The sequence below is a fragment of the Lepisosteus platostomus genome, chromosome 21, assembly GCF_059453375.1.
Source record: "Lepisosteus platostomus isolate fLepPlt1 chromosome 21, fLepPlt1.hap1, whole genome shotgun sequence".
Lineage (NCBI taxonomy): Eukaryota > Metazoa > Chordata > Actinopteri > Semionotiformes > Lepisosteidae > Lepisosteus > Lepisosteus platostomus.
In genome coordinates, this window is record NC_142631.1 from 3,347,047 (window position 1) to 3,369,585 (window position 22,539).

Here is a 22,539-nt window from a genome sequence, read left to right on the forward strand (position 1 = left end):
CCGTATCTTTCATTGTGAGTTCAATTCATAGGTTAACTGTGGTGTTTGTTTCTTATAAATACGTAGCAAAACCCAAAGCAAGCCAGAACAAAAAACAAAGCTTCATTTGAAGTCATCTGCCAACAAGCACGGAAAAAAAATTCGGATTAAACTCGGATGTTTATAAAAACCAACCAAGAAAAAAAAAACCCTTCAGGGATTTGAATTCCGAAATCCACAGCCTCCCTTTAGAGAGCATTAAGTAAGGCATATTTTAAGGAGAGCTTCAAGAGTCTTATACTGACTTGTAAAGTAAAATGGAAAAAGGTGTAAATTAATTCGAATAGTGTTCATGTCGACTTTTTCACACCTTTTTTCGCCAGTTTCTCTGAGCAAACGGGAAAGGTGCAACTGCGGGACACTATTACAGGAGAGAAGGCTATATGGAACAGGGCCGACTGAGAAAACCTGGGAAGCTGTTTGGGAAAGGGGTGAGCTCGCTGTACCTCGAAGTAGAACTTGAGCATGAGGGCCAGCGCCCCGAAACAGAACCCTGGACCCACTTGCTGGGTGTAGACGCTCTTCTCTGGATACAGGCCTTTTTTTTCCTTCATCTTCTGGAGCTGGGAAACAAAAATAAAGACAACGCTCGAGAGTTTCCAAAGAGCCAGCTGCTTGGCTATTCCAGCTCTTCTTCCCTTTCCTTCCTGCCAGCAGGACTGTTTTGTTATGCTCCACTGAGGGAAAACCAGCAGCAACGTTTCAGGTAACCAAGTTTCTTTCCTGTCTTATACGGTATAATATGGGAGGCTTTTTATTTCCAGACAATACACTGGAGACACTGAAGATAATGATGGTCATACAGAAGGCCCTCTGCACACCTACTGGCTGGACAAAGAACTGACTTCACAAAGAGGCCACCTGTAACTCCCGGGTGTCTTAAAACGGGGAGACCACAGGTCAAGCCCCAAGATCCGGTCCAGATGTTTCCAGTTTGAACCTGGGGCATGTCAGTAGCTGGGGGCCTCTTGGCTCCCAGCAAAACGGCAAACCCTGCAAGCAGGAAGTGACATCAGCAGCCGATGCTCCCCACTCCTCCAATTGCTGCAAACTCACCTGTCAGGCAGCCCCAGTCTCGCAACCTTCTCTTACACTACGGCAGGGGGAGCCATAAGGTCAAGTCCTAAGCTAGTGGCAGGTCCGGATTGCATACTTACAAAATAACAGAACTGACAATTCCTACATTTAAAAAAAAAAAAAGAAACTAGAAATGAGATGTCTAAGCAAGATGTTTCAGCACTTGGAAGACAAAACACTGCAGTTTGTGCACTATTTATTCTTGGTACCTAATACTTAATCAGCCATAATGTTATCTACAAATAGATATTTTAAAAAAAAGATAATAGAATAATAGAATGCAATTATTTTTTTGGTAGTAGTTTCTTTTCCTTTTTAATTGCAGACATTTTTCATCAGGGATTGAGGTACAGAGACAGATTTTATAGACTCAAGCTCACCAAAACGTTATGAAAAGCACAACGCAAGCAGTTATTTTCATAAACAAGAGCGAAAGGCGCCAAGTATCTTTTTACTTCACATACAGAAATAAACTGGGCTAATGAGCTCTGGCAGGGCTCTATTTGACAAGTGGTGAGATAATGGATTTCAGGTCACACATTTTTCAGGCACTTCTCAAAAAAGGCTGCTAAAATAATTAAAAGAGGTGTCGATGACAGAAAACATTAAACATGTGGAAATATTTATTGAGGGGGGAAAAAATGAACTGTGTTTAGCTACCATAATGTTTTATAAACTCTTTTGTAACAGAAAAGAAAAGGAAAAAAAAAAGACATCTCTCAGCCTCATTGAATCGCAGCAGCATACTGTACCTTACAAATAATAAAATATTTCTTGGTTAATGATTTCTATTTTCAACAGACGTATTCTATTGTTATAATGGAGACAAAACTTTAGATGATGTTAAGCTATGAAAAGATTGTTTTGAGGCTCGTCCATGAAAGGTGCTGGCAATCAAGGATCAGTACAGAAATGCTTTCATACCCATTTGACTGTAATCATCAGTACAGCTGTCCCAATGGGTCCGGAGTAAACTCCATAGCCCCAGCGGTCTTGGTAGATGCGGACTGCACTCGTGAGGATCCCAAACATGGTGAGAGACGATCTCTTGGGCTCGTCAAAGTCTCCCAGAGCTTCACAGATCAAACAGATTTTAAATTCACACAGAGAACACACATCTCTGCGTTTTCCATATGAACATAGAAATACAGGTACTGGGACTCAAAGATGGGTTGTCACCACCTTGGGCAAGCACACTTCAGTATGGATCAGACCCACTCGCAAGGGGAGTTATCTTCTTTTGTGCCTTCTCAGGTCGCCAGCAGGGGTCACTAAAACCCTACTTCATTCCGGTCTGATGTTAATACCTGGATGGCTCATTTAGTTGGATTTAAAAGCTGTATCCCCTGTTCTGTGAATACAACTATAAATTTCAGTAAATAATGCTGAATTATTTAAATGACATTGCTCTGTTCAAGGGAAAATACAGTTTTATAGTCCTATTTTAAATCATACCAAATTGGACGTGAGCAAGTCACTTACCTATAAGAGTAACCCACATTGCGATGGCTGTCCCATAGACACTGAAGTATTCCAGTATCTCGTACTTCATAAAGCACAGGATGGTCAATCCTGGGCCATCGCATGCATGGTAGATCTTAAAAAGAAGGCACAAGGTGTGCATATGAAGAACCATCATCAGAGATGAAGAAAGTAACAAAGAAACAATACAAGGTCCTTTATGGCTCATTCATCTCATATGAGAACAATTTTATCCCCCCAAAAACAGCAACAATTCCATCATTACACAGCTAGATGGGTACTTTGCAAGCAAAAGCAAACCTTCCCATGACTGGAACTGTGAGGAGTCCCTGGATGTTACTAATTCTCTACACGGTGCTGTTACCCCGTTTTTGCTGCTGTGTGAACTGGGTAAAGTACTTTTGGACGAGGATATAACTGGTGTCAAGAATAACAAGACATGTAGGTTCAACACCAACACAGCTGACTGCTTATCAGACTGATGAAGTGTGACCAAACGTTGTTGTGACTTCTACTTCATTTTCATTAATTCTTCCAATACAGTACATGAGCCGCTAATATGTATTGGTGCTGCACCTTCATTTTTATTTTTCTGGACATCGCAGGGATATTTTTCAGATAAACATGTCCCAGGGACAATGCCCATTTATGCCACTGAATAATTCTAGTAGGATCTAGTGCTCGATCCACTGCGCTATGCTGTCCCTGCACATTGCTAATGGTGAAGCTGTTGCTCTAGTAGATCTAACTGTGGTCTAAAAGTCAATGAACACAAAGCTGAAATAGGCTGTTTCTTTCACACCTGTCACTAACGCATTCCATTCCAACACTGGCCCAGGTCAGCTGTTCCTTCTAGGAAAAACCCCCAATGCAGCTTGTCTGCATCTTAAACCGCTTGGGTTGACTTCAGCTACATATGTTTCAAGGCGCAGAGAAGCAACAGAGGTCAGACGTTTGCTTCAGAACCTTTACCGAAGGCTGTCCTGTTAAGTTCCAAGATATACAGTGGAATATCATTCGCATCTGGGCACGAAGAACCAACAGTTAAAAGGTTCTGGGGAGTTTTGCACTCAAGCTATTTTCTTCATCTTTAAGGTACAGTCTGCTGCTTCCAAAAGAATTAGGAAACCACAGTGAACGTTCTAAAATAACCGCAAATGGCTTTCTGACTTTAGACCCACCCTATTTTATACCCATAAACAACATTGAAAGAAAGCTAGGGTCAGGAGTCACTCATTTATTATCCCCAATGACTATACTTACAATTCATTTTGATTCTTTAGAACAAAACAGGTGCTTACATATTACGATCGCAACAACGATGATTAACACAGAGAATAATATTTTTGCAGTTATGATTTAACACATCTTAAAATCCCACAGCGTGCCCATTTCCCCCCCCACCCCTCCCCAAAAGACTGATTCATACCAGGGTAAATCGGAAATATTAGGAGCACAACCAATCACAACATCACAATCACAGTAGAGCGCAGTTAGAATAGTTTTAGCTAGAATCCATCACTTTTGCGGACCAACCCAAGCTGGAGTTGACCACGAGCGAGGCATGCCCGCTGTCAAAGTCAGGGCAGACAAAGGGATCCTTACCGCAGCGAAGAACATGGTGAAGAAATAAACCATCGCTTCCATGTGGAACCCACGTTTGGCGGCCACGCTGATGGCGGGCATAAAGGCAAGACTGCTGACAGTGGGCAGCAACATCTTGGCAATAACCGAACCCATCCTGGGTGAATTACAGTACCTCGGGTCTTGACAAGGCTTTCTACAGAGTGCTCAATGGATGAAGCACTGGAGAGAAACTGAAGACTGGGGACAGGCTTCTTCTGGGATGTCAGTGAGTGGGCTACAACAGCTGTGTCAGGGAGCCCTTTAAAATTTAAACGTCTGATCCCTTATATGCAGTGCCATCGGGGCTGAAGCAGCTGTTTGTAGGCTGCCAGCATCGAGCACTCCCTTTAAAGATTTTTCAGCTTAGGAATTCCAGGACTCAGAACAGATAAACTGAGTTTTGAAAGCAGAGGAAATAGGTGTACATGAAAAAGTTATACTTATACCGGGATGCTTGATGCTTCCACAATATATACACATTTCTATTATCAAAAATATTGCACATTTTCTAAAAGGTGTTTTGATCATTTGCTGTTGATGTTTTATACTGATGGTTTCGTCTGCCTGAGTTAAGTCACTTCCATTAAGGAGCATGTGTGAAACCCCAGCCTGGTCTTTTCTGCATTGCCCAGTAGTGCTTCGTTCAATTTGAACGGACTTGAAGTTGTTAGCTCACTGTACATGAAAAGTAATGGATATGTTCCTTCCATTTCTCCGCAGGATTCTGCGTCAAGACTCACAACACAAGCTCCGAGTACCAGATGCGCCAAGTTTTGTGTCTTAGTTGGGGATTCTCAATTGGATTCATAGCTCCCACAGGTAAGAGTGAAGCAGGAAAACATCTGATATGGATTAAGCTCTTGCCAGAACCCACTGCGTAGCTCGGTGAGGACAGGATGCTTACGGAGTGAAAAGAAACGTAGCTGGGAAGAGCTCAGGTTGATCCTCACACATTTTTAAACCTCAGGAGAAGCCAACATCTACTGCAGAATGAAGCCATCCCACTAGCGAAGGCAGAGGCAGCACATGGTCACAACACAGATCGATTTAGGGACTGTCAATGTACTAGAAAAAGCTTTTCAAAAGCTTTTAAGAGAAGTTGTGGAACTACCAGGGATGCTGTAACAAAGCAATAACTATGGCCATTTTTCCAAATGGAACTTTTCAAACTCTGACACAGCCTCAATAAAATGCCAATTGTTTTTGCACCTACAAAATCTGTCGTTTCGAAAACAGTTTGGAGTTCTTCAAATCCTCGAAGGCGAGGAGGGTCTGCTGGTGCCTGGAGAACTGCAGCTGTCTGTGACTGGGCCTTTCGCTGTCCTGCTCAGCTGTCCCACCTGTTTCTGCGAGCACAACCAGCACAGAAACAAAGGGCCCCTCTGTCCGAAATGCAGAATTCGTTGCTGCGTAATACGATCTCCCAGGAAGACCACACCTACGTCACTTGTGAGCTCGGCTGGGAAGACAAAAGCAGCAGAAAGGGAGTTTCTAATTCTGTTTACAAAGTTGTGCGTCTTTGAGCACTGGAATGTGGACACAAGTATCTGCTGGGGTCGAAAACCGGGATGAGCTAATTTTAAGTGCTCGGATGGATCCCTGGCAGAGAAAGCAGTGGGGAAGGTGAAAGGGAATTTCTTTCTCCACTCTCCAAGACCATCAATCGTAATTGAACTTTCAAGGGTTGCTGGTCAAAGGGCAGTTTAAACTGTCTACAGCCAAGGGTCACTAGCAGTTTACGTTATCCTCAAAGGCGATCTAATCTAAACCCCGTCATCCCTGTTGCATTTTCTTTCATGTTTGCAAATTTTAGCAGAACTGAAAAGCACTTTCCGTCAGAAGCAGGAAAAGCCAACTTGCGTGACATTTCAGCGGCACACCAGACGTTTCCTTCCTGAAGAAGCCGTACGACAAATTCCCACCTTAAAAAGCAGCGTTATTTCAGGATAACTGTGTGCAAGGGAAATTGTGCAGAAGAACAGCAGACTCTTCTACTTTTCCAGAGCAATGCAGATGGTGAGGAGTCTGGCACGATATCCAAGCGTGGAACGAAGGCCTCAAGACAAAACGTCCTTTGAGGTGCATCTTACTCTCCATTTAGGAAGTCCAGCGCACGTGCGAGGGATGATTTGTTTGAAATGCCAACGGGGGTTGTGGAACGTTGCAGATGAAGAGCAGCAGCGCTCAGTGACCTCCGTGACCAGCTGTAGCAACGCTGCATGGAACCCTTTGGGCCTGTCCAAGAACGAGACTGGGGATGAGAAGCAGGAGGGTAAAATGTAGCAAGGGCACGCAAGTAGTCAACAGCCTTGGCTATGAAAGGAATCCCGACCACACGCCAGCAACTCGCCACGAGAGCTGCATCTCACGATTGCTCTCTTTTCTAACTGGGGTAACAGCTGCTGCCCGTGTGGTCAGGACCCAGTCCTGCAGCATAAATGACCTGCATTAGCAATGAAAGATGCACGAATATGGGTTAGTTAAAAATATATCATACACAAGGGACTTTCTTTCCCAGTCCAAAGACACAGAGGTAGGTTAATCCAGGTTTGGGTCAAATTCGTCCTGGTGTGAGTATGTGCGTCTGGGTGTGTCCCGTAACGGACTAGCAAACCGTCCAGGGAGTATCTGGGAACGTGCCCACTGCTTGCCCGGAATTGGTTGAAGTGGTTTAGGAGACAGCCGGATGGATTATAGCATTCTCGGAATGTAACCTTTATCCTTACTGATCACGGATGGCAGTCTGTTACACTCTCTCATGCAAATGGGTATTAAGTAGGTCTTACCGTGCTTTTAAAAATTAATGAGATAACTCTAAAATACACAGCAACTCATGTCTGTAAAACTTCAGTAAAATACATTGGTTGGGATCAGAGACCAATCTAATTTCTTCTGATTTTTTGTAAAAGGCTAGATGGCAATATTTTTTAAGACGCTGGCCATCTCTGTTTGGTTGAATTCTGACCTTAAACAGTACTGATATGACATTAAACTATAGAGGCACTGAACATCAAACGTGCACACGTTAATGAGCCAAAAGTGTTTGTGGCTACAAGTTGGATTCTGACTGCTATCTCAAGTACACTTCTGGATGCCTGAACCACACTGAGTACCCAAACTAATCTATACCTACAGCATCCAATCCAACCCAATCTGTACACTCAGAAATTGGTCAGAAGCTGAATTTTCTTTAATGGTGAACCACAGTTTTTTTGTGTATCAAACATAACCAGTATAGTAAAATATTAAGAGCATGTTTTTCTTTAAATGTCGATTTTATAGAAAGCATTTTTTCTTTATCCATGTAAAGTCAATGTTGTCAGTTTGGCTTTGAACTCCCACTTGCAAAACGTGATTGCTTTTGTGCTGGAAAAGATCGAAACATTTTTTTCAAGCACACAGGAGGGGAAAAAAAAAGAGATTAATTCAATCTAAAAGATCCAGAATTACAGTGATGGCCCTCCTGCATGACTCAACCAATGAATGTAACCGATCGGGGGGTTCGAGTCCGGGTTATACTATCTGTTGTTTGTCAATTGGGACTTTTCAGCCAATTTCGCATTGGTGCTGAGGAGTGTTTCTAAGATGGGTGGGCTTTAGTGCCCCCCTGTGGAACGTGCCTGCAAGGGCTGCCTCCCGTCAATGACTGTGGGCTCCATCGGGGCACACTTCAGAGGACAGCACACACAACCACGTCAGATCTCCAGCCCCTGCACAAGGGCCACAAGCCCAGCGACCCAGCCCGATTAACATCTGGCAATTCCCAAGTTGGAACGCGTAAAAGCCGATTTGAAATTCATGAAAAACTTCATATTCGAAGAGGAATGTGCAGATGCATTCAAAAAAAAACTTTTTTGTTTTTTGCACAAGGGGGGGGAACCCTTTTTATTAATAAACTGTGTGTGTGTTTTAAATTCCATATTTTTTAACATTGTGAAGTCAGATTTCTTCTATGCCAACTTGGATTCACCAATTTTTTTTTTTTAATAATACTCTAAACTTATTGAAAATTGTGTCTTGGCTTTGCAGCAACAATTCTTGTTAATACATGGGAGACACGCAGACGTGCTCCACCTACACAGCCCTTTGTCTTCTGACACATTGCAAACTCCATACAGGAGCATTACTGCCAATTGTGAGCCTCTCGCTCATATCACTGCAAGCCTACAGGCACCTGGGAAGGTCAAAGAGTCGCTGTTTCCGAGATTGGATTTTCCTGCTTAAATAACCCCAGTCCTCGACAGTGGCACCTCTGTACTGCTACTTGGAGAACGCCGGTCACGATCAGTTAGCGAACGGGGCTCGAACCGGCGACAAATGGGGCGTAGGACTCAAGTCCGAGCTGACCGGACACAAGAAGCTTGTAAATGTGCACATGTAAGAGGGAGCACTGCAAAGCGGAATTCTAGCCTGTGTCGGGTCAGCCAACGGTCTCCCCTACCTCTTCTTCGGTTTCCAGGAGCGCCAGCGGTGCCCTCCGCCTCCGCCCCGCGGCCCATCACCGGCCACGCTGCCTCCGGGAGACCTGCATCTGCGCCCTTATTAGATGGGGCGAGCCCCTGAAAAATCAAAAAGCAAACAGGGGTGAGAGCAGATTCCCGGAGCGGCCCGGGGAGCCGCCGCCGCATTTGAGCAGACGGTTTCCAAAACACGGCCTGACCCCCCAAAAAACGGGGCTTTTCCGAGCTCAAAGAGCTCGCCCTCGCGCTCAGTCGCACTCCTGGAGATGCGGTTTAGAGGCGCGACGATGAGCGTCTCTCGAGATCCGCACGAGGGCTTTCTGCAAGTTCGGCCTTTGGAATAACAGCTGAAATGAAACAAAAAAAAAAAACTGCTATCAACATCAACCTGTCTGTGCAGCTCAAAGCGCTTGAGAAAGAGCCAAGCGTGGTGAATAAACAGCAATAAACGCAGCTCTTGGCCAGAGGAGGCTGTGGTATTAAAACAGCAGGGGAAGGGATGGAAGGGAGGGTGTGGGCTTGCGCTGGTACTTGAGATTTAGGAGGAGATTTGACAGGGGGAAGATTAGGGACCAGGAGGCTGCAGGCTGCGGGTCTCAGAGCAACAGGCAGAGGGGGGGAGTCAAGTGGCTGCCTGACTGGGTTTTCATTGGGAAACGGCGACTTCCTCCCTGTCTGTCTGTGAGCTGCTCTCGGAGCTGGAGAGGGCTTGGCTGGGAAAGTCACTGGGGCTCTGCTCCACTCCAAGAAATCAGCAACTCCTTTGTTTTGGCACGGGGAGTTTATGTTTTTTATAGGCGTTGCTTGTGCATGCTGCCACTTTCTTTCCTGCTATTCCTGGGAGGGGAGAGAGGGATGCAGGGCTGCACCTTGCACTTCAATAGCTTGCTGGGCACAGACACAGAGAAGACCCCTTCTGAGCTAACAAACAAAAACAACCCTGCGGCTCAACCAAGCACTGATTTTCTCAGACAACCTACAGCCTGCAGCATAGGTGAGTAAATATTTAGATTCTACAGCCTGTGTCTTTTCTGGAGCTCTTGCTCACCAGGAACAGGACTTCACCAATCAATCAATGATCTGTGATTTCATAAAGCACAGGGGGGGGGAAAATGTTTGAGGTTGCACTGAGATCAGATTTTTAAACCCAGGGATGAAATATTAGCATACAAGAAATGAAGGCTTCAAACTGGGGCAAAACTGATCTCTGGCTGGCTTTTTCACAGCCTCATGCTTCCTTGTGTATCTTTCTGAACAGACAGCACCCATGGGGCTAACAGAGATCACCTCTGGGTGGCTCACAAACTTCAACTGTGAAATAGTGAGCAGAGCTCAATAAAAGTGTCTGCTACTCTGTTTGAAAAAAATGGGCATTTTGTGAACTGGATGGGAACAAGAGCTGTGTTTTGATCCATGTTTACGTACGCTAATTTCCCAGCTTGCAAAATAAATGGATTGCAGAAATGTTATATGTGCATGCATTGTAAGTGTTGAACAAAAGCAGGCATTTAATTGACTCCTTTTATGCAGCTCTTAAAAGTATGCTAGAATCTCCAGCTAAATGCGGCTTTAATATCCTTTTGCCAGTGGTGCATGCTGGGAAAACACAGGATACAGCAGAACCATTTAGACACAGCAAGTGAATGATTGCAATGAAGTGGGTGAAGATGAGGAGAAGGGAAAAGCTGGACTAAAATGAAAATGCCATCTGCGAGTGCACTAAAGAGCAGATGCAGACTGTGCACTTGCTCTGCAACCGAATCGGACTTTGAAAATATCTTGTGTTGAGCAACAGGTCAAAAAAGTGCCAACTGTGTAGTGATAGTCTTTTCTCTTACAGAAACAAGTCTTTTGTATTTATATACTTAGTGGGATTACACATATTTTTCTTATTTCATGAACTGGAAAAAAAGAATCACATGAAATGATTTGAAATGTCAAATTTGAATGTTTCCAGTTTCTTTGGTAAGTGGCAGATCTGTCCTACTGCAGATGGTCACATTTCAGAGCACTGACTGAGGGGATAAAAGCACTTGCGATACAGTCTCAAGGTATTTAGTGAGATACCAAATACTTTATTCTACTAGGAATAAAGTTTATTACTACTATACTAATATAGTAGTATAGTTTCCTATTAGTACATCCTACTATACTAATAGGAAAATTACAGAACTGGAATATTCCGTACAAGTGGAAAAACATGGACACAAAGAATTCATATATAAAATGAAATAATCCAGTCAGCATTGTTTGCTGCAATGGTATGCCACTGATACAATGATAAATCACGTGGCCTAAGAACATACACAAGATCCCTCTAACGTGATTTCACCAGCCTTTTACACTGCTTGAGCTTTTACTGAAGGTAAGAAACGCAGCTTCAGATATTATGAATTAAACTCAGATGTACAATGTTTTACCATTTCGAACGCGTCTTCTGAAACAAAGAGACCAAGACTGCAAGGGCTAATCAAACAGAAATTGCAAAATATCCCCGACTTTCCAGACGAGTATCCCAACACAACGTTGAGATAAACAGGAAACACTTGGGCTTTGGTCACAAAGAGATCTGTATATCGAACGGTAGGAATGGGACAGCGGACCATTTCCTCCAGAGAGCAAAGCAACCCGATTGCACTGAGGACTTGAAAAATGTTTGCTGAGCTCCACTGCCTGGAAATGGGTTGATAATAGTTGAAATTTCGAGACTTAGAGCACCATCCAACCAGTTTTCACCCAACAAACCGCCACTAAGACATTGTTTTATAGTTTATATGGTTTGCGCAGCCAATAATATAAAATGATATAATATAACAATAAAATAATGGCATAGTAAAAGGATGTAATAAAATGATGGAATAACTCCCATTGTTTAATTGTACACCTCTTTGACAAGTCGTGGAATGAAGGAAGCATATGAAATAAAATGATTATACTTTCTATGCCTTTAAGAGGGCTGGGCTATTGAGTCAGCATCGGGGCTGCTCATGATGAACGCTGCCAGAGTGAACAGCTCGCTTAACGAGGACGCTGGGCTCACAAACCACTGTAAACTTAAAACAAATGGGGCATCACAAGCAAAAACAAGAACCCCGGTTTGCTGGGCAGACAGCGATGAAGGAATGTGCCCCGAGACTTCCAGTTCAGAACAAAACAGGAGGAAAAGGGGAGAAATCAATGCAAGGAAATGCAGATCCATAAAACACAGGATGGCTATGGCACATGGTCCCCAGGGAACTCCAGATCGGACTACGATCAATCTCTTCAATTCAACCAGCTCCCCACATTAAGAACAGAATACCATCTAGTTTTCTTCAAACATAAAGGTACATGAACAGCACACTAGGAAATTCAAAGTGTAGGGATCTTTGCAGTATGAGTTAATGAAAGAAATCTGTAGGCGCATAGGGAATACTTGATCAGTGTCAGAAGCACGGTTCTACAGTAAAGGTAATGGAGGCTTCAGCTGATACAGTACATCTACTCCTCCATTAACCCCCAGGGAGAACTTTGTCAGTTGTCTACTACCGACTAGTCAAATGCCCGCTGTCGTTACTTTCAATGAGCAGGTCAGCTCTATGCTGTGGTAACCTTCAGGTAAAGAGGAGGAAGGAGTTTTTCCAGTTTTCAAAAGGAAAACAGGTCTATCGCAACAGAAATAGAAGGTCACTTACACAGCTGGGATAACGGTAAGATGTCACAGGCATGACAGTCCATCATCCTCAGCGCTTGTGGAGTGGAGTGGCCAGAAAAGCGTTCTACAAGTGTGCAAGCAATTATCCTCCATTTTATAACTGCGTCTTTCAGTTCCGGGTTACAGGGGAGGTGCAGCCTATCCCAGCAAACAACAGGCACAAGTCAGGGTACGATCTGGACAGGACGCTAGCCCAATACAGGGCACAGAGACACACAAACACAAAGACGCACATACCTCGCGCCAGGGGCAGGTTTCTCAGAAGCCAATTAACCTGCCAGCATGTCTTTGGACTGTGGGAGGAAACCAGGGCACCCAGAGGAAACCCATACGAACACCAGGAGAACATGCAAACTCCACACAGACAGCATCCCTGGTCAGGAATTGAACCCTGGGGCCCAAGCATTAATTCCTGCAAAAACTGAAGGACATCAATGGACCTTTTGCATAGTGAAGCATTAGCCTTTCAAGAGCAGATACTGGGACATAGAAATCTAGCATTCGTGTGCCATCATTTAAGTCCATTACCTGAAAGAAGGGGAGTTAGCGATCAAGCTTGTACAGCTGTAGTACAGCAGAGACACAGGATAGCATGCAGGTCTTTAGGATAAAAACCTCCGTAGTAAACGGGATACTCCATTGATTCAAGAAGCTCTGCCCAGATCTTGGGGACGGCAGTACAGTGAGGCTTCAGGAATGAGGCAAATTTACTCCGTATCCTCTCCTGGAAACTGCCAACCAGGGGGTGCAGCTAGTTTTGCCAAAAGCAGAATTTAATCAGCTAAACAGATGCCTGAAACCATACTCCTTGCCTGATCTATTAAGGGGAGGAAAAGCTTGCCTTCCACTCTTGCGCCAGACATTAAGACCCTCTCCAAATGCGTCTTCTTTCATTTTCAACCACAGAATCGAACCCGTTCCAATTCAAGAACTGGTCCCATGATCCAGGGGATCTGAAATTTCTTTGACATCACTCACCCTGGTCCCCAGAGTGATCGGCTCATTATACTCTAAAAGCCCTGTTAAACTCTAGGATAACTTCTCAGATGTTCGGCAGTATCAGTTTTAGTGCTTTTGGCATTTCTTCTTTCTTAGTTGGGGATCACGTTTTCAAGAGATTCCCTTTGTTCCACAAAATTGTCTGAACTGCAATAGACCATCCAAGGGTATAAAGCCACCATCATATTTCTAATGCTCCATCTCTTGATTTGCAAATCAAACCACTTTAACAGATATCAGGGGTTTGTGAGGGTAGAAAAAACGGTTAGCACCCAACCTTCTGCTGCATTCAAAGACATACCAAAACGGAGTCTTTCTGATCACCTGGATTTGATCAAAACCGAGGAGGGCACAGGTATGCAGGCAAGAAGGAAGCACGATCCCGTAAAACTGTGAAACCTGGGAAAGGAAAGGGGTTAAAAAACTGGAAAGCTTTTGGGTGCTTTCTGCAGCTTCGCAGGAGACTGTGCTCTCCGTTTCTGAAAATGAAGTCCCTCCGAGAGAAACACGGGGGGGATCCAAGCTGAATCCCTCAAGGCCTGAGGTGGGGGGGCAGATTAAAGAGGGCTCTGTTTATTATAAATTCCTGCTGCGTCTGACCAAGGGGTGCAGGGGGGTGGGGTGATGCTGGGGCCGCGGCCCGAGAATCCTGAGAGAAAAACTAGTGTCTCTGTTGCGAGAGGCAGCCAGGGCCCAGGACAGTCTGAACTGTCTGTAAAAGCCTGTGTTTTGCAGCTGGCGATCCTCCAGCTGTGTCTGGGAGTTTAATGAACTCCAGGTGTTCCTCGGGGAAGTTTAAGACACCTGTCACCAATATTTAATGCCCGGAAAACCCAGACTGCAAATAGAGCTAGACGATCTGTTTGCTTATTTTAAGAAGCCTACCTAACGAAAAATGTGTGTCTGGGGAGGAGGAGGAGGTGGTGGGAGTTTGTGAGAGGGAAGAGGGTGATGAACCATCTGTATGCTTATATATCTCTTGCAATAAACCATTGTGTCTTCAGAAGCAGACACAAGATCTTCAACAGTCTATGGACCCATTCTTACCTTCCTGAACAAATTAAGCCCCATCTGCGAAAATGGTCACAGGGCCTTAATATTTCAAGAAAACCTTAACCCCTCCCCCTCCTGGAACTTTTTAAGCTAAGCCCCCAAAACCGCCAGCGCTGACCAGCTTTCAAAGCCAAATCTAAGTCGATAGATGAAATGCAAAGGTAGCTAATTTGTTGTAGAATTACGTATCGCGTTCTGCCGCCAGGACCGTGCGCAAAAGGATCCTTTTGTTTTAATTTACACAACAGACCGAGACATCTCAAGTTGTTCCTAAAGAGCAAAAGAGAATCCATATGTGATACCTGGTTGAAAAAAACTCATTTGTTACAAGACGACAAAAATAAGCGAGTCATTCAAGACATCTCAGAAAGCCTTGCAGAATTGTCTATGCATGCTAATATTTGCTCATAATAAGTCAGTAATACCCCAGGCAGCAACTTTAGCACAATTTTTGTTATACAAGCCATTCTGCATCTAGAGAGAAGTATGTTTCTTTTCTCATTTGAAGTGTATTTTTAAGAATTTGAAACAGCAGGCATTTAGAAGTATGTGGCACTTATCCACAGTGCCACAGCCCAGGTCAGATAATGGATCAGCTAAGGGCCTATTGTGTACCTGCGTCCAAGTTTTCCGCAGGAAATAACAACCCTACAGAACTCCGGCTCCGTGTTTCTTCACAACGAACTACAGCAGCCCCTCTTAATTTTTCTGTGATGTCTGACATTGCTTGTTCTCGGTCTTTAAAATATCAGGACCAGCCGCCATCAAATAAGACACTCTGGCCCCTACGAGCAGTAGAGACAGCTTGAGGACGAGGACCCCCGTGTATCTTAAAAGGTTCTGAAATATTGGGGGCTAAAACCTATTTCGTTCTGCCAGCAGAATGGCCTTCTGCAGAGGTTTTGTGTTGCACGTACAGGTCGCACCTTTCCAGGTCTACTAGGGGATGGAGATGTGGGGGTTGCTTTAGGCCAGGGAAGATGATGGAATGCTTCAAACCACACAGTTCCTACCACAGAGGACTCCCGATCAGGAGTTCCTAACATTACTAATACTTTGGCCAAGGGACTGAATAGCACCTTTGGACAGAAAATGACCCCTGAGGTACTTAACACCAGGGAAAATGACACTCAAAGACCTGCATTACCGACGCAGATTCTGAAGCAATTTGGGAGGACATCCCCACGTAGGGAACTTGATTATCTGGAGACCTACTGCCCAGCGTTTGCAGTCACACTCTCAATGAGCCAAGAAGTCTTAAGTCTCGAAATTGCATGGGGCTCACAGCTCAGGTTTAGAATTAAACTGGGTGCTAAGTGCTTGGGATTCTGTACAATCAAGGTCTTTACTCTTTCGCATAACCTGCTCCAGAAAATGACACACAAAGATTTGTAGCTAAGGAGCCTGGACCAAACCCTTATAACTATCTTCTTGTATCTGCGGATTTAAGATTAAAACCAGAGAGACAGTGATGTCACAGTCTATACAAACAGTCGGGAAGCCTACAGCAATCAGACGGAGTGAAACTTCAGTATGTGTGCCTCTTCTGCTACTGTGAAGGATCAAACACAATTGAAGCTGACAAGGAAATTAATGGAGTGGTCTGGGAGGCTCTCTCAGATTTGAACCTCCCAGTAAAAAGTTCCCTTGACTTAGATATTGTAGAAATTTAAAGGGGACTGGCACCACACATGCTTCAAATTTTTACCACTAAAGGAGTTTATTTGCTGCCCTTCTTTTTTTACTTTTAAGACTATAAGCGCAACACAGTAATCAAATTATTTGTCCAGGTCTTGGATTTGAAAAGGAATTATTATTATTTTTTTTTTTAGCACTCGGTTTGTGGAGAAGTTTTCCAACCTGCCTGATCTGATACAGGAGCTCCCAGCCTTTTCTTTCTTCCCAGGTCGACTCTCTCTGTAAGGACACCCGATATAAAAACACAATCATTCTAGATAATAGCTACTTGAAATAAGATGGCAACAGCAAACACACATTGACTGCTCTCTCCTGTGCCGGAGCACTGAATTTCCACACTGCAACTCGGAGCGACTTAGGGGTGAGCGGTTTTGCTTTAGGGGAGTCTGAGGTGGGAACCTCTGAAGTAAAGATTTTTTGGTTTGTTTTAGAAAAATAGGATTTTTTTTCTTACTGAGGTTCCAAAGCAAAAAGATCAAACATAACAGCCTTACTCTTTGGAAGACCCCAGACTGGATACTACTGACAAACCTCCTAGTGCCAAATTTAGAATCTGCACAGCCCTTATTGTCGTCAGACACAATATGTGGAAGACCTGTGGAAACTTGCCATGTGGAAACTGAAGCGTGATCATTCTGTTAAGACCCTCAGAGCCATAATATTGTACTAGTTTTACTATGGGACCATTAACTTCCTGCTGCTAAGTCAACCACTGATAAGTCAAATCACTGATGGTGCTAGCCAACTCGGCTCGGGATTTTAACAGCTGTGCCACGCACACCACGAGTGTCTGATCTCCACAAATGAGAGTCAAGCCTGTCACAAGCCTCTCCCCCTTGCTTCAGGGACGTTGCCCTCGCCCGAGAGACCCGGGGGAACGCACTCATTTTACCAACGCCAGCTCGCGCCACCTTCACATACATGCGCGTGCACAGAGGAGTCGTTATCAGTGAGCCAAGACGATGAACACAGAGATCTGTGTTTCAACTTACAAGTATTAGGGTTCTTTATTAGTTCAGGTGGGGAGCTGCGTCAGCATGCGTAGGCTGCAAAGGAACAAGTAATAGGTTTATTCCATGCTGAAAAAAAGAAGAAAGAGAACACAACGTTTCGGCCGTGGAGCCTTCTTCAGGTGTGAGAGAGACAGGGCAGTAGGCAAAGGTAAAGTAGCGGGAGAACAAAGGTTGAGAGGGAGGAGTGAGAGGCGGGAGCAGGGGACAGAAAGAGAGGCCAATCAAGAGGTGTGAAGTCAGAATGGGTGCAGAGAGGTGTGAAATGAAACTTCCAATGAATGGAGAAAATTTAAAAGAACAGTAGTCTGTCGTTAAGGGAAGGGAGAATGTGTGATCCTAGCTGCAGAATAATTTTAGTTTCGGTGGTCTTTCTGATGTATGAGTTCGGAAAACCGTCTTTGAGAACAAACCATCTTTGAGGGTTCTTTATTATACACGCAACCAGATTGGAAGGGCCTTATCCTTAAAAAAATCCTTCTTTTAAGGCTCAGCTGGCATCTGGCTTGCTCACGACCGAATGAGAGACACGCAAGCTGGCCGCAGGGACGTTGATCGTACATAAAAAAAAAGGAATAAAGAAATGATGAAATCACGATGGGAGCAGAAAGGGATTGGGCTGGAGGGTACCCAGAATCTCTTTAAAAGAACCTCCCTCTCTGACTCGGCACCCTTGGCAATTACTCCCCTCTTCCCCCTTGTCTTCAGGATGTGCGTCTGTCAATGGGCCCGTTTTCCAGAGACCTGCCTGGTCCTGCTGGGAGTGCTGACTCTCGCTCTCTCCCTGGGAAACCTCTCGGCCACTGGAGGACAGGTACGGAGCCACGGTTTCATCTGACATTTATCAGACAGGTCACCTCGTCTGTGGCCATCGACCCTAAACCCTTCACAGCCGACCACTGCAGACTCGCTGTGTATGTGAAATAAGATTATTCTGCCATTTCCGGAGCACAATACTGCTAAAATACAGTCTTTTGCATTGGCCAAACATTCTAGCCATCCATGATTAAAGCATTACTCAAAAAGGGCCACAGGGAGGACAGGGCCTTGACCCAATAGGCACGGGGTACAAAGAGATACCACACCAGTATACCACTGGGGACACCGGCTCATTGCAAGGCACATATTTAGATTTAGATCACTTTACTGGCCATATACAATTTCTTGTATTAGGACTTTGTCTTTTTCACATACCCCAAACAGGGAGAGAAGCTGGGGGTCAGAGCGCAGGGTCAGCCATTTATACGGCGCCACTGGAACAGCTGGGGTGAAGGGTCTTGGCTCAGGGGCCCAACGGAGTAGGATTCCTCTGCCGGCTGCGGGATTTGAACTGGCAACCTCCCAGCCACAGGCGCAGAGTTGATGAACAGCACTGAGCCATTTGCAGGGGGCCACAGCTCTTCCCGTTTGCAGCTCTTTGCATAGGTGCGAAATAAGTGACATTTGGAATCATCCGCGACTGCTGGCGGTGCAGTAACGCCCTCAGAACAGCCCCGCGATGCCGGTGTTTCCGACCGAGCGAAACGAACACTGGCCTCGCCCGCCGAGATCATCGGCGCGGTTCACAAACAGCGAACACAACAAACCGTTCTGCCCCTGATCCTCGGGCAAGCGGTACCGCCCTGTTAAGGCAAGGACCACTAGACTCAAGAACAGCTAGCTGCAGGGCCTTCATACACATCTGCACTATGCCCGTTTTACACCATCTAGCATTTTGTTTTCTTCTGGTCTCAGTACTACATATTTAATTATTTTTCCACAACATATTTATTGTTCCCGTCTTCTACATTGTGTGGTGCTGTCTGTTGTACTGGTGCATCCGAGAGATTACCACGGTTAAGAATTCCAATGTACGCGTACGTATGGCAATAAACTACTCTGCCCCCCACCCCTGCTCCCCACCCCTGCTCCCCACCCCTGCTCCCCACCCCTGCTCCCCACCCCTGCTCCCCACCCCTGCTCCCCACTCCCACACTGGTTTGGCTCTTCTCGAGTGGTGAAGGCGGGGGGGGAAGGCCTCGCTAGGCCCGGCAGGGGGAGCCGAGCCCAGCGGGGCAGCACTGACGCCCCGGGGTCCCCGTGTTGCAGGAGGACGCCCCGGCCTCAAACAGCCTGGAGGACGACTCGGAGGTGACGGCCTACTGGTGGGGGGAGTGGGCGAAGTGGACGGCCTGCACGCGCACCTGCGGCGGAGGGGTCAAGTCCCAGGAGAGACACTGTCTCAAGCAGAGGTACAGGCCTCCGCACGGGCCGCCATGATTCTTGGGACTCCCGCTGGCCCGGTCCAGGTCCCCTTAACTCACCAATCCCCACCAGGTTCACATTCAGCCAATTAAAAGTCATTTTCTCAATTGGACCTCTTCCTGAGCTTTTGGGCTACTGGTGATTTAAGAAGATCTACAAAATCTGTTGACCGGTTTCCCCCCCAGAGCCAGGCTCGTAGGAACCCAGGTATAGCAGTCATCATACAGTCGTGATGCGCAAGACCTTTGATCCACTGTAATGTACTGCCCAAGAAACAGAGCAGTGAGTTAACCAACAACAATAATACGAATAAAAAACTGCTGAGTAACTGCTGCAACCTTAAAACCAAATCGAAATGAATAAAAATATGCAAATTTCAATGAGGTTTAGACATTTCACAAACACAATGACATTGCTTATTTCATCTCATCTCTCAGTGCTTTTGCGATGTTTTCCTTCCAGAAATACTGACGGATGCCGTTTAGTGGTACGGTGATGGAAGTGTACCCCGCGCCCCCCCCTTTCCCCGGTTTCAGTTATAATGAAGAGACGTTAAAATGAGAGACGTCTAAAAATCAATGAGGCATTTAGCCATCTCTTCCCTTTGAATTGTATCCAAAGGAAGAAAACCGCTGTCGGAAAGGAGAACATGACCTGCACTGGCACCTCAAAGAGATACCACCTCTGCAACATCAAGGTGAGGGCCGTCAGGCACCACAAATCGCCCCCCCCTTGACCCCCAGCACGCTGCTGAACCTGCCAGTGGTGGGTTGTCTTTTCTGGCAATATGGTTCACGAAAACCAGCAAGATAGATAATACTTTATTAATCCCGTAGGGAAAAAAGACCTGTGAACACATGACGCCCCCTATCAAACAAGGGGCCATAACTCAGTCATTCATGTATCCCTTTTCTAACCACTTCATCCATTTAGGGTGCTGGGAGAATCCTGCCCCACAACAAACAGGCGCAAGGCAGGGTACACCCTGGGCGGGACACCAGTCTGTCGCAGGGCACACATAAACACACACAGCTGGGTCAGGTTTCCCCAGACGTCAATTAACTCACCCAGTATGTTTTTGGATAACCTCCGGTTGATACTGGTAACACCTGGGCCTCAAGAGGTTGATCCAGCATTGATGAGTGAACTGTGGTTCCCGAATTGATGGCTTGACACTATAACGGCAAAATACCTTTCATGCACCTTTTGACTGTCAACTGCCAACAACCAGCCTCCTGGTTCTCAACTTTGTCCAAACAAATCGTTGAATCTTTACTACCTAACAGGAAACAAAAAATAGGGTGCATTTCACTTTAGTGTATGTGCATCTTCCTGAGTGGTGAGCTTAACAAAAAAAATTTTTTTCTGGGAAACCAGGCTGTAGTACTATGCTGTCTAGCGGCCTGGCTACCCTTATGTTCAAGCCACCTGCAAAGGTTCAACTTGTTCTTTGAAGGGAGATTGAAATGACGGCTTAAACATTCTGTTTGTGCACTCCAAAGCTGTGCCACAAGCCTGGTCGGTCTTCAAAGCGGCCCCGTCGTCTCGGGCAGAGCCGCGTGAGTCTGACAAGGTGAAGCCCGAAGCGCAGAACAAAAATCGGAAGGTTAAGGAAAAATGTTGGTTACCTTCCAAGGTTGTGTTTGGTTCACCTCCCCTCACCGAACAGGCCCCGAGCTCTCTGCTGCCCAGTCCCAGCTGTGGCTGGCGGCCAGGGCACTGCGTGTTGCACAGACAGGGCCCCTCTCCCTCTCGGCCAGGGAGGGGGCAGCAGAGGAATGCACCTCCTGCAGCTGCAGCATGCGTATAAGGCCTGAGACAGGCGGCAGGCGGCTGGGGGAAGGATGTGTGTGTGTGTGTGTGTGTGTGTGTGTGTGTGTGTGTGTGTGTGTGTGTGTGTGTGTGTGTGTGTGTGGGGGAGTACTTGTTAAGCTGGGCTCTGCAGAGAAAACGAGTCAGCAGGTGCGAGACTGAGCGCGCACCTGCAGCCAAATGTTACATAAACCCCCTGCCGTTACCTCTTTTTAACTCTCGAGAGACGAGAGCCTCACTTAGTGTGGAGCCGAGCCGAAGCTGTGCTTCCGGGAAGGCTGACCACCCCCCCTCCCCCCACCTCGTTATGCTTTTGCCCCCAACATTTCCCTTTTCAATTAAAATCCCAGCAAGAGCCTCGCACTGCGTGTGCGCTGCACCCCGATAATGCTGAAAGCTGCTCTGATTGCTGCTCAACAAGAGTTAAGGCTTCACAGCATCAGGGGGGACGAGAGAGATCCTTTGAATGGAAGTGTGTGTGTGACTCTCCCTCTCTCCGCATAAAGCTGACGGCACGTTTTCTGGGGCGGCAATCGCCACCTGCCCCCACCCCGGCTCTGAACCGAAAGAATTCTCAAAACTACCGAGACGGCCTTAACTCTGTCTCCTGTGCAGTGACCAAACTCTGCAAGCGGAAAGGAGCTTGGATTGGGGTGAAATTTCAGTGATCACAATGGGGTGCCCGTGCATTTTCGTTGAAAGCATCAGTTCCATCCTTCAGGTGCTGGGGGAGGCGAGCTTGATGCTTCCCAACCTGCCTCGTGGATTTTAAACTAAACATGTGTAAGGGACCGCTATCGAGCCATTATGCCAGTTGCCCAGTAAATGATGTTACAGATTCTGCAGGTGCATGTGACAGCGGAAATAAAATTGGCACTGAAATATTGGCTCCTGAGCCTGGAAAAGGGAACAAAAGGCATCGGGTTGCTAGGATGTAGATTTAAAACTCAGGTCCCCTGTGATCAGGAAGCCTGCTACCCTACAGAAATGCACAACTTGGGGTGCCCACCGCTGCATTTCCAAAACAGCAATAACTAGTAATAATAAGCACTATCTTATTCCTTTAGTGTCTTGTGGCAGACTTTCAATGTCTTTGCTTACGCTCCCTAAGCCTCTGGGCAGCCAGAGACCAAGCTGAATGCACCTTATGCCACTCACAGCCACGCACACTGACGGCGGACTCTGGGCATTAAAGAGCAGCAGCAGAGGGGCTCTGCAGAGTCTCCCACGGTACACGAAATGACTGAAGACTGCATCCCACAAAATTCCAACAGTCTGCAATTTACGCATGAGGAAGCCTGCAGACCTTAGAGTACAGGTCCTTTTTTCCCCCTCCTTTATCTAA

General features: G+C 45.9%; 2 protein-coding genes across 4 annotated transcripts in view; one reads left to right on the forward strand and one right to left on the reverse strand.

The window, feature by feature from the left end:
- Nucleotides 1-22,539, reverse strand: part of mymk (myomaker, myoblast fusion factor) — a 29,454-nt gene that overhangs the window by 2,981 nt on the left and 3,934 nt on the right. The window contains exons 2-6 of one of the 3 annotated variants that reach the window (XM_088615353.1): nucleotides 8,666-8,783; nucleotides 4,204-6,459; nucleotides 2,599-2,713; nucleotides 2,041-2,189; nucleotides 486-602 (exon numbers count right to left, since the gene is read on the reverse strand). In XM_088615353.1, coding sequence (XP_088471479.1) covers nucleotides 486-602; nucleotides 2,041-2,189; nucleotides 2,599-2,713; nucleotides 4,204-4,338 — 516 coding nt within the window. In that variant the 5' untranslated portion in view covers nucleotides 4,339-6,459; nucleotides 8,666-8,783. Of the gene's footprint in view, nucleotides 1-485; nucleotides 603-2,040; nucleotides 2,190-2,598; nucleotides 3,077-3,113; nucleotides 6,476-8,665; nucleotides 8,784-22,539 lie in introns of those variants that run through there. The other 2 variants (XM_088615352.1, XM_088615354.1) reach the window with 2 other exon arrangements.
- adamtsl2 (ADAMTS like 2) overlaps nucleotides 8,956-22,539 on the forward strand; it is a 42,127-nt gene continuing 28,543 nt past the window's right edge. The window contains exons 1-4 of the mRNA XM_088615350.1: nucleotides 8,956-9,678; nucleotides 17,847-17,952; nucleotides 19,227-19,369; nucleotides 20,004-20,079. Of these exons, the coding sequence (XP_088471476.1) occupies nucleotides 17,848-17,952; nucleotides 19,227-19,369; nucleotides 20,004-20,079 (324 nt within the window). The 5' untranslated portion in view covers nucleotides 8,956-9,678; nucleotide 17,847. The remainder of the gene's footprint in view (nucleotides 9,679-17,846; nucleotides 17,953-19,226; nucleotides 19,370-20,003; nucleotides 20,080-22,539) is intronic.